Source organism: Thamnophis sirtalis, unplaced genomic scaffold (genome assembly GCF_051295495.1).
Source record: "Thamnophis sirtalis isolate CommonGarterSnake01/CBP01778 unplaced genomic scaffold, rThaSir2_p1.2 scaffold_15, whole genome shotgun sequence".
NCBI classification, from domain to species: Eukaryota; Metazoa; Chordata; class Lepidosauria; order Squamata; family Natricidae; genus Thamnophis; species Thamnophis sirtalis.
Genome location: NW_028261395.1, coordinates 11,558,833 through 11,571,340, shown reverse-complemented (window position 1 = coordinate 11,571,340; position 12,508 = coordinate 11,558,833). Strand labels below are relative to the sequence as shown.

General features: G+C 43.2%; 1 protein-coding gene across 1 annotated transcript; it reads right to left on the bottom strand.

The window, feature by feature from the left end:
• Positions 1-4,494: 4,494 nt before the first annotated feature.
• Positions 4,495-6,976, bottom strand: LOC148042461 (zinc finger protein 862-like). Its single transcript, XM_087702107.1, has one exon. It carries the CDS (start codon positions 6,647-6,649, stop codon positions 4,643-4,645), a length of 2,007 nt encoding a protein of 668 aa, XP_087558233.1. The 5' UTR covers positions 6,650-6,976; the 3' UTR covers positions 4,495-4,642.
• Positions 6,977-12,508: the final 5,532 nt, after the last annotated feature.

Below are 12,508 nucleotides of genomic sequence, written 5' to 3'. Positions count from 1 at the left end.
TGAGGTCCCTCACTGCTTGTTTCCCTCCATGCAGATGTAGTTCCATTGAGGACCACAGGCTGAGTCCATCTGGGGGTGATGCTGTCTATCCCACATATTTTAGCTTACCAAGAGGTAGATGGTGGTTTACTTTGTCAAAGCCTTTCTAAAATCCAAGTACTCTATACTATGTGCACTGCCTTTTGCTGGTCCACTAAATCAGCCATTTTTGTCAAACAATGAAACAACATTTATTTATCATCTGTTTTTGGATTCTTCATTCGTTGAAGTAAGTTGTCAATATCTAGACTGACTAACAGGGGTTCAAATATGCATCCTTCCCTTCCTCCTTGGTAAGTATTAATCGTTCTTCTCATGGCTCCATTGAGCCCAAACCTCCCTCTTAAACAAGAACCTGGAGAAAGAGCTTGGATCAGAACCAACAGACTGAGCTCTGAGGGCAACCAATTTCCTACACAATATTTCTCTGTTAATTATGACAAATGCACTAACATCTACAAAGCCAGCAAACCGTGTTTTACTTTGCTGATATAGATGAGATTTTAAGGACATATTTGTTACCAATATTAGATTACTAACATGCAATATTTATTATAAAATCTATATAGCTATTCACTACCTAAAACCTTCTGGTTCTTTTGCAAGGAATGCATTTTTCTCAAGTTTAACTAAGAGGATCATGGCATACATGACTGCATCTATTGCTCACCCATCACTACCCACCACTCACTTTACCATATGGAGAAAAACACACACAAACCTGTGGGACTTTGTAGGTGCCTCCTAATGTTGATGCCTGGATGGAGATGTCCCTGTGAGCTGCATCAAGAAGAGCCATGAGATTGTCCTTCCTTCCACAGGCGTAGTTGGAGACATCGGCTTCTCCAGTGGAGAGAATGTCCAGCAAGGCATCTGAAGTGTGGAAAGTGCTCCAATAGTTGTTTTGGATGTTGTAGCCCAGTGTGAGATTGTGCAGGAGCTGGGAATTCTTCTTGAGAAGTTGAATGTTGAAAATGAACCATAAGCCATTTGAAAAAGAAGAAGATTGCCTATTGGAAAAAAAAATGTTATTATAATCAACAGCAACAACAAATACTGTTTTTTAATATATAATCCCCCAGAAGCCTACTGAGCCTTAAGCCAACATTGATCCAAAAGCAATGATCAGTTACACAAATATGGGAATTGGCTGAGGTACAGCAACCACAACTGATTCCACCACTACTTTAAATAAAATTCATGATTCAAGCAATAAGTTAAGGATTGAACGGAGAGAGAGGAAAATAATCTGCAGTCCTTTCAGCTTTTTTTCAGACCCCTTTTTGAGTCCCTTTCACAAAATCAGACAAGAGAGAGAAGCCAAGGAAATCAAAGTCATTCAGGAAATTAGCCATATCCCCCAATATAGGGAATAAATGAAAAATAAAAAAAACAGAAAAGAAGGAGAGTGTTAGAATGGAGGGAGTGCAACTCCATCACCCTGAATGACTTACAAATCACGGAAAACAAACTGAACAGAAGGAGTCACGTTGAAAAGCAGCTTTGCATGCAATGTTTCCTCTCCACTGAGGACTATACCAATGAGATGGTCTCCTGGGCTGTAAAAGCTCTGTGGTTGTTTTCCATCCTGGTGCTCCGAACTCAGTGGGCATTTTATTCTCAGCTTCCCAGAAACTGGATGGGATAAAAGCAGCATCAGAAGCAGAAGCAGGAGGTCCATCATTCATGGGGCGAATCAATCAATCCCCTTCCTGTTTCTAAAGAAGAATTAGAAGAATTCAAAGAAGTCTCACAAGGTGGAATATGATCCAGTGTCTTTCCTGATTCAAACACAGAGAAACACTCACTTCACCTAGAAAGGAGAGAGACGGACATTCAAGAGCACAGACCCTGCCTGTCCCAAAACTCCCTATTTCTCTGTCCAAAGTCTCCCCTGGAGGATTTGGCCAAAGAGCATAGCTGAAACTTTTATCATAATTCTCCCTCTCAGGAGGGACCCCTGGATAATTCAACCAGTTCTTGGACTCAAAGGTTGTTGGGAAATTCTCTGGAGGGAAATGAAAGGGAAATAATCCCCATGTGATTCATAATAACAGGGGCAGAGATTGAATTAAATTGGTCATCTAGAATTGAGAGGTTTGGGGTCTCCATGCTTGAAACTGACTCCAGAGGGAAAACACGGTGCCTGTGGCTGAAGAAACAAATAAATCTGATATTTGTTACATAAAGACAAAACTCCAGGGGACAGTTAATGCCAGAGGATGTCACAGATCTGAAATAGCTGCCAGCTGAGTTGGAACCAAAGTTTACATCATTTTGAAAGCTAATTCTCAAGGGCATTACACAAAAGGGCTTATGCAATAGTGCAGCCAGTGTTGAACAAAATCAACTTTAGTGAAAAAGTAGTTGCCAAAATTTTGCAGAGTTAAAATAAATTACACAGAGAGAAAGAGAGAGAGAGGGAGGGAGGGAGGGAGGGAGGGAGGGAAGGAGGGAGGGAGAGAGTGAGTGAGTTAGAAAATATCCAAGTGAAAAGAGATGGAGAAATCAAGGCTGCCTCTCTCACCCCATGTGGGGAGGGGAGTGAGGGAAGGAGGGAAGGGAAGCTCAGGACCCTCGTGTTGCAGATGGAAAGGTGATCTGCAACCCCCCACCTAGCAGGTTGTAGCTTCTGAGTCATATAGAGGGGAGACCATATTCCATATTCCACTGCCACCTGTTTCCATGCATGGACCACCCAGGGGAAAGCAAAGCCCAGACCCAAAGAGAAGGCCCAGGGGCAGCCCCCACGCCCCATTCCTGTGAAGAGATTGTGGGATTCATTGTCTACAGGTGAAACTCGAAAAATTAGAATGTGTTGATTTGGGGAGCCATGTCATCTGCTGGTGTTGGTCCACTGTGCTTCATTAAGTCCAGGGTCAACGCAGCCGTCTACCAGGAGATTTTGGAGCACTTCACGCTTCCTTCCGCAGACGAGCTTTATGGGGATGCTGACTTCATTTTCCAGCAGGACTTGGCACCTGCCCACACTGCCAAAAGCACCAAAACCTGGTTCAATGACCGTGGGATTACTGTGCTTGATTGGCCAGCAAACTCACCTGAACTGAACCCCAAAGAGAATCTATGGGGCATTGCCAAGAGAAAGATGAGAGACATGAGACAGAGCAATGCAGAAGAGCTGAAGGCCGCTATTGAAGCATCCTGGTCTTCCATACACCTCAGCAATGCCACAGGCTGATAGCTTCCATGCCATGCCGCATTGAGGCAGTAATTGCTGCAAAAGGGGCCCAAACCAAGTACTGAGTACATATGCATGTTTTTACTTTTCAGAGGTCCGATATAATCATCACAATTATGATAAATCACGGCTTGAACTATCTTGCTTTGCATGTAATGAGTCTTATCTCATATATTAGTTTCAGCTTTTAAATTGCATTACTGAAATAAATGAACTTTCGTGCGATATTCAAATTTTTCGATCTTCACCTGTAGTTTTGAAATAAACAATGACCAGCTGAAATTCCCAAGAGAAAACAATGCTCATTTTATTTCCTGCTTTTCAAAGTGAATGGACCACCACACAAACACATGCAGATACGGTGGACACACCTTAAGTCATTGATACATTTGCCTTCTATCCCCAATTGCCCTTACCAATTTACCTCCCATCTTTTCCTCATTGGCTCAGTAAGTAAGATGTGGTGGGAAACAGAGTTGTATGGTTTCTACAGAATTGTAGGAAGACAGCTTAGCCTGTGATGGAAATACATTTTATATGCTTCTAATCTCATGAGCTGGGCTGGAGCCTGAGAATTATACTAAGGAGCCGGAATGAGAGGCCTTTGCTATGCTAGAAACCGGCCACAACCAGAATTCACTGATATGATCGTTACTCTAGAGAGAACCCCTAGGAACCAGGACCATGAAAGGAAATTCGTAAATAAGGGCAGGGGGAGATAGAATTAGGGTAGCGGGAGATGTAATCAGGGGCGGGGAAAAGGTATTCATTTTAGACACTTTGGATGGGTTGTGACATCATGATTGCTAAGCCTATGAAGAAGAGGTGGGAGGAAATTTGTAAGGGTTCTAGGGAATGCAGGGCAAATGGATTGATGATTTGGGGTGTCTCCAATGTACCTGTGTGTTCCTGGTCCACCCGCTTTGCAAAGTGCAGAATAAAATTACATTCTTTTCTCTTGGAAGTTTTGGCTGTTGATTGTGTATTTCCAAACTAGGCAATGAATCCCACAGGGTCATCCAGCCCCCAAATCTGATACTAGATCCAGCAAGAGGCAGCCGGATTGATTAGGGAGACCCTCTCTCGAGCCTTCTGGGGCTCCCTCCCTGCCCCAATGGGCTCTGCTTGGGACCAATGTTCCCTCTAATTTTTTTTCAGTGTGAGCGGAAAAGTATAGTGTTTGAGCGGCACATTTTCATGCCTGAGCACCTGAATTTTTTTAACAGATGTCACCCAAGACAACAACGAAATCAGTGTTATTTGAAAGTCAAAGTTATATTTATTCAAGGTGCACGTTTAATTAAAAGTGTTATATATCAGTATCACTTATATTATTAAAATATTAAAATTATGTATAGTGTTTACAGTAATGTACACTGTTATTCACTGAAAGTCTATCTCATCTTAAAGTTTCTCACGTCTGTCTTTCTTTAACAACCATTCCGAGTACACTTTGTCAAGATCAATCTGCACCACTGAAGTCTGGTAAGATCGGATTCGCATCAGCATATCCAAGTGCTCAGTTTGCAGCCGATTGCGAGCTTTGGTCTTGATGGCATTCATCAAGCTGAAACCTCGCTCACAATCGGCGCTTGATGCTTGGAATGTTGCGCAGATGTCCAGCAGACGTGACAGCAATCCAAACTGTTGCTCTCTTAGTACAAACTGAACTACATCATCAAATGAGTGCATTAATCCAGACTTGAATTTCTCTGACACCAGAAATCTGAAGTCACGATATTGTGATTGTACAGCTGATGTGATGCTGACTTCATTCAAATCGTCAAAGAAATGCTGGTATTTTCCAACCAGAGTTGCAATCTCAGTTTCCCCAAAATTAAAAGAATTCACATTCGACAGAGCAGCAGTTTCGAATATATTCCAATCTGTCAGCTCATTGTCTGGAAAACGACTGTCAAGATGCAAGCACAAACGTTCAATAAATCTGAGTATAGGAGCCGTGTCAATGTCTGGGTTGCTCTCCATATATTCGCGAGCTTCGTTATTCCAGTAAACCGTTTCACCTAAATACTGCAGGCGAAGCTTGGCTATTCTGGCCTTCACAAACTGAACAGCTTCTATTGGTGTCAGGTTGCTTCTTTGCAACAACTTGTTCAACTGGGCTAATTCGCTAACAACGTCATCAAACACAATCAATGCAGCACGAATCTGTGGATCCGTCAACTTTTTGTAACAATATTTACATACTGGGTCACTGTGTGATTCTGCTTGCTCTTTACAGTACTCAACCAAAACTGTAATGTTTTTTATTAGTGCTCTCAAGGCAAAATGTCTGGAAAGCCATCGTACTTCATTCAACGGTCTGAAGGCTACTGCTTCACAGTCAAGAACTTCTGCTAGTTCTGCAAATGCCGTTTTCTTCACAGAAGAGCGGCAGAATAGTGTGTACACAGTGCGCAGTAAAGTCTCAATGTCTTTCATAAGTGAGACGTGTTTACATGCATCATCAATCCCCAGGTCTTCCCGATGTGCCACACAGTGCTGTTCAACCAAATGGGATATATCTCGACGAAGCTGAGCAGCCACACCATTATGCTTACCCAGCATCACAGACGCACCGTCTGACGTAAACATTACCATCTTTTGAAGATTGATATTGTTTGTAGCATAGAACTCTTTTATGGCTGCTGTGATTGCTGTGCTGTCGCATGTTGACAACTGTAAAATTCCTGCAAACACGGTCTTATAAATTGCAGCATTAGACGGGCGGAATTTCGCATACAAAATCAACATTTTGGTGACTGATACATCGGTGCTTTCATCAGCAATAAGAGTATGACAACTGGCATTACATAGATCATGCATGACTTCTTTCTGAACAACTGCATTGATGCACTCCACAAACTCAAAGCCATAATTCTTGCTGCGCCAGCTCTCTGGAATGGACACATACTTGCCTATGTGGTCATGTATGGCTTTGACTGATAACATTGACACATTCATGTTTATGGCCAGCAACACATTATCAATCAAAATTTTGACTTCATCAGCATTAGCATTTCTGCGCAGTGAAACTTCTTTTCTGTTCGCTTTGTCTTCTGCACTTTCAGTCAGTAGCCTCGGCAGCCCTCCAGATTTCTGGCATCGTAGTTTAGTGATCGAATCCAGGTGAATCTTCTGATTGATATGACGCTTCAAATAATCAATTTTCCAATCGTTCCATCGTTTTCCAGTGGCGAATGTGCCACCTGTACAAGCTTCTTGGCATATTTGGCAAACAATGTCATCACTACTTTCACGATAAGTGAAGATATCACCCAGTTTTGTTAACTGTTTTCTAGACGAAGTTGGCAGTTCAGTTTCTACTAACTCTTCTAACCATTCTAGTTTAAACTTCCAGCTGCACTTTTTCTTCGTAACAACATTTACTCCAGCTTTACGTTTTGACATCAGCACTGACTGATGATGTACCTATAGGGTTAGGGTTTATCAATTATTACAATTATCTTTTCAAATTCATTTTGGATTAAATAAAAAAGAGCTTTGAAATGAATATATAAATGGCACTTAATACCACTAATATTAAAATAGTAAATGTTTGATATACTTCATTTTAATGAATTTCACTTGAGATACTTCATTTTAATGAGTTAACAACATTCAATTGCAAAAGTTGTCTATACACTGTATGCTTCTGTGAATGTATTATATGCAATTTGCTATTTTAAATGAGTAAAATTATTAAAATAACCATAATTAAAGTCTCATTCACATCTAAGAGTTTTCTTCCATTGTTAATTTGTAAACTCAAGGATTTATTGCCTCATGTTCAACAATGCTTGTTGATTGTTTAAAAATTTGTGGGAATTTGCTCCTTTCTGTACAGAGGGTTTCAGTAACCTACTACTACTGCAAAACTGCATACTACTTGCAAATATAGATTGTTAAAATGGCTCTACCATAACCAAATAAGAGAAAAAAACACCTTCCTTTTGTTTATAAAGTAGTGGTTTTAGTTTGTTCTGTGGAAGTCACTATTTTAAACTGAAGTTTAATTAGATTAAAAGCAAAAATATTCTCAATGACTTTGAAAATCCCAATGAGTTATCAAATATAGGTACTCCTTCGTTACAACGTGGGACTGGAATTTTTATTACTCAGCAATGTGGTCACAAAGCTGATGTCGTGTCATGATGACTCATGTGACCGGGCTCTCTCTCGCCTCTTTCCAACTCCGAGGGCATCAATCATGTTAGCCAAGGGATCTGCATTCTGCAAAGTTGGCTCTTTTAAGACTGGTGGTGGACTTCAACTTCCAGAATTTTGAGAGTTGAAGTCCACCAGTCTTAAAACAGCCAACTTTGCAGACCCCTATGTTAGCCCAAAGCCTGGCGCTGGGCTTTGCTCCCCCATTGGTGGAGCCCCGAGAAGCGAGGAGGGAGAAAAAGAACTCAAAAGAGCTACATTGTTGCTAAATGAGCCAGCCCAGGCAATAGCAAATTAGCCGATCTTGCAGGCAGGTCTGAGAGGGAGGGGGGGGAAAAACTCCAGACAGCACAGCAGGGCTCTCTGCCTCTTCTAATTCCCCGTGAAAACTGCTCCAGACTTAAATCTTTAAGATCCCCCTCCCTCCTCCTTCCTTTTTTCTTTACAGAATCTACACAGAATCACAGAGAATCCTGAAGTCGGGCGGGGCTGAGGAGGAAGAAAAAGAGCTCAAAAGAGCTACATTGTTGCTAAATGAGCCAGCCCAGGCAATAGCAAATTAGCCGATCTTGCAGGCAGGTCTGAGAGGGAGGGGGGAAAAAACTCCAGACAGCAGGGCTCTCTGACTCTTCTAATTCCCCGTGAAAACTGCTCCAGAGTTTTAAATCTTTAAGATCCCTTTCCCGTTTTTCTTTTCAACCTACACTGATTAGAGAATCCTGAAGTCGGGCGGCAATGTACTGCAGTAGAAAAGGTTTAGCTGGAGGAGGTTTTGATTGCGAGCGCTCTGTAGTTCATGTCCAGAATACCGGCTGCCCCACGTGCCTCTGCGCGGCAATTAGAAACTTCTGCGCGGGGAATTGCAGCCAGGTGCGCGGCCGTGCAGGCGCGCACCTTAGAGGGAACAGTGGTCCCGAGCTTCCCTTCCCTCCCACCCACCCTCCCTCCCTCCCTCCCTCCCTCCCTCTCCTTCCTTCCTTCCTTCCTTCCTTCCTTCCTTCCTTCCTTCCTTCCATGAGAGGCAGACTTTCATCATCTCTTTTCACTTGTTTTTTTTTCTAACTTTTCTCTGTGTTTCTGTCTCTGTGGGTTGTTTTTTTGGCAAAGTTCTGGAAACTAGTTTTTTACTAAAGTTGATTTTGTTCAACAGACTGGCTGCACTATTGCAACAGACCTTTTCCAGTGATGCCCTTGAGCATTAACTTTCAAATTAAATAAATTTTGGTTCCAACTCAGCAGGCAGCTATTTCAGATCTGTGACATACTCTGGTATTAACTGGCATCTGGGATTTTTCTCTTTAACCCAAATGCCAACAAATGTCACATTTCTTTTTTTTTCTTCAGCCACAAGTGCCGTGTATTCCCTCTGGGGCCAGTTTCAAGCCTGGAGACCCCAAACCTCTCAATTCTAGATGATGGATTTAATTGCATCTCTGCCCCTGTTATTATGAATCACATGGGGATTATTTCCCTTTTATTTCCCTCCAGAGAATTTCCCAACAACCTTTAAGTCCAAGAACTGGTTGAATTATCCAGGGATCCCTCCTGAGAGGAAGAACTATGATAAAAGTTTCAGCTTTGGGCAGAGAAATATGGTGTTTTGGGACAGGCAGTGTCTGTGCTCTTGAATGTACATCTCTCTCCATTCCAGGTGAAGTTAGTGTTTCTCTGTGTTTGAATCAGGAAAGACACTGGATCATATTCCACCTTGTGATAATCCTTTGAATTCTTCTAATTCTTCTTTAGAAATGGGAAGGAGATTGATTAATTCATATATTGAATTATGGACCTCCTGCTTCTGCTTCTGATGCTGCTTTTGTCTCATACAGTCTCTGGGAAGCTGAGAATGAATTGCCCGCAGAGTTTGGAGCACCAGGGTGGAAAACGACCACAGAGCTTTTATAGACCAGGAGACCATCTCATCAGTATAGTCCTAAGTGGAGGTGAAACATTGCATATAAAGTTGCTTTTCAATGTGGCTCCTTCTCTTCAGTTGGTCTTCCGTGATAGGTAAGTCATTCAGGGTGATAGAGTTGCACTCCCTCCATTCTAACACTCTCCTTCTTTTCTGTTTCTTTTCTTCATTTATTCCTATATGTCTAATTTCCTGAATGATTTTGATTTCCATGGCTTCTCTTTTGTCTGATTTAGTGAAAAAAAGCTGAAAGGACTCAAGATTATTTTCCTCTCTCAGTTCAATCCTTAATTTATCACTGAATAATGAATTTTATTTAAAGTAGTGGTTGAACCAGTCGTAGTTGCCATACCTCAGCCAATTTGCATATTTGTATAATTGATCATTGGTTTTGGATCATTGTTGGTTTAAGGCTCAGTACTGGCTTCTGGCTTCTGGAGGAATATATATATGTGTGTGTGTGTGTGTGTGTGTGTGTGTGTGTGTGTGTGTGTGTGTGTGTGTGTGTGTGTAGCTGTTGCTGTTCATTATAATAACACCTTTTTTTACCATAGGAACTTTTATGATTTTCAAAATGGCTTACGGTTTATTTTCAACATTCAAATGATCAACAAGAATTCCCAACTCCTGCACAATCTCACACTTGGCTACAACATCCACACCAACTATTTCAGCACTTTCCGCACTTCAGATGCCTTGCTGGACATTCTCTCCACTGGAGAAGCCAATGTCCCCAACTACGGCTGTGGAAGGAAGGAGAACCTTCTGGCTTTTCTTGATGGAGCTGCCAGGGACATCTCTGTCCAGGCGTCAACCTTAGGAGGCACCTACAAAGTCCCACAGGTTTGTGTGTGTTTTTCTCCATCTGGAAAGTGAGTGGTGGGTGGTGATGGGTGGTCCTCAATGGAACTATGTCTACATGGAGGGAAATAAGCAGTGGGGGACCCCAAGGTTCCATTTTAGGCCCAGTACTCTTCAACATCTTCATCAATGGTTTGAATGAAGGATATATGGGGAACTCATCACCTTACAGATGTCACTAAACTGGCAGGAATAGCCAACACCCCAGAAGATAGGCTCAAGATCCAGATGGATCTAGATAGACTTGAACCCTGGGCCTATCTAACAAAAGGAAATTCAGTGTAGAGAAAAGTAAAGTCTTACACTTAGGCTAGAAAAACCAAATGTACAGGTACAGATTAGGTGAAACCTGGCTCAATAGCAGGAACTGTGAGAGGGATCTTGGAATCTTAGTGGACAATCACTCAAATGTGAGCCAACAATGTGTGGCAGCAGCCAAAAAAAGCCATTGGAATCCTCGGCTGCATCAACAGAAGGAGAGAATCCAAATCACGTGAAGTATTGGTACCACTTTATAATGCCTTGGAAAAGCCACCCTTGGAATAGTGCATGGATGGAGAAGCTTTTCAGCACCAAGTGATCTTGTCTGGGACGTGATCTGGAAGAGGAGTTGCCCAGTGTGCATGTCACTGCCCATAGGTGCACCAGGAAGCTCCTCTTCCGGTTTGTGGTGCACACACACACGTGATGATCAGCTCGCTGGTATGCAACCAGAAGACCAGCTCTTCCAGTTGCTGGCACTGCCATACACTCAAAGGCCAGCTGTTTGTCACATGTACATGTGCACCAGAAACCCCGAAGAGCAACGGGCAAGGACGCATGTGCCAGGCGACATGGCTCTGTTTGCCACTTAGCCCGAGCTAAGAAGCTGAGGCAGAGGGCAGCATTTTCCCCTCCTGGGGCCTCCGTGCATCCTCCTTTTGGCCTCCCCGGCCCCCAGAAGCATTCTGCCAGCCAAAAGCTTTGGTCTTACTTTGTAGTTTCAGTCCGTGGGGCTTGCGAAGAAAAGGCCTATAGTCAGCCGGTGGGTGGAGGCCAGTGGATGGGCAGAGTGATTTGGGTGGGGCATCCTCGTAGTCACACTTGGGCTGGATTAATGGCTTTGGTGGGCTGTATCTGGCCCCATGGGCCGGGTTTGAGGACCCCTGGTATAAGATCTCCTGCTAGAGCAGGGGGTTGCACTAGAAGACCTCAAAGGTCCTTTCCAACACTTGTATTTTGTTATACGTTCTGTTATAGGTACATATGCTTAGCATGCTAAATACCTATTGAAACATGTTGATTTACACTGTAAAATCAGAAAATGTGGATATTGGCATTTAATCTATGGAAACTGACAGACCCTGAAAATTGTGGTGGCTGTTAGAACAGACAAAACTTCAATTAAAGATCAATCTTGGATGGTACTACTGACAAATTGTATTAGGAATTGAGGTCTTCTTTTTTTCTTGTATAACTGGAGAAGAAGTGAAAAAGATTCCTCCACAAAGAATCTGGGCTATCAAAGCATTAAAATATGCAGCAGGGCTGGGTTTCAGCCAGTACTGACCAGTACAGGCATACCAGTAGACTGGACTACTGCAATGCGCTCTACATAGGGCAGCCCTTGAAGAGTATTCGGAGACTTCAACTCGTCCAGAATGCAGCCGCGCGAGCGATCGTGGGTGCACCTCGGTACACCCATGTTACACCTATCCTCCGCAAGCTGCACTGGTTACCGATCAGTCTCCGGATACGCTTCAAGGTGCTAGTCGTAACTTATAAAGCCCTTCATGGTATTGGATCTGGGTACTTGAGAGGCCGCCTGCTGCCAATTACCTCCCATAGACCCATTAGATCACACAGGGTTGGCCTCCTCTGGGTTCCATCTACTAGCCAATGCCATCTGGCTACTACCCGGGGGAGGGCCTTCTCTGTGGCAGCTCCGGCCCTCTGGAACAAACTCCCCGCAAAGGTTCGGATCCTCACCTCTCTCCAGGCCTTCCGAAAAGCCGTCAAAACCTGGCTTTGCCGGCAGGCCTGGGGTTGATGAGTTCCCTCCCATCTCGACTTGTATGGTTGTGTGACTCTTGCTTATTTTAATTATCTGTATTTTGTTTTTATGTTCCCTTTTTCCCCCTTTGAATTGTTCGCCGCCCTGAGTCCTCCCGGAGAAGGGCGGCATACAAATAATAAAATTCAATTCAATTCAATACCAGTTGGTGATATTTAGCATGCCTTCTTGTACCTGTTCTTCCGGAGGCCCCGTACTGGAATCCTCGCCTCTTGTTCCTTCTTCAGCTGTTGGACAACCCCATGCGGCATGCACTGTCCTCTGCTCTTTGATA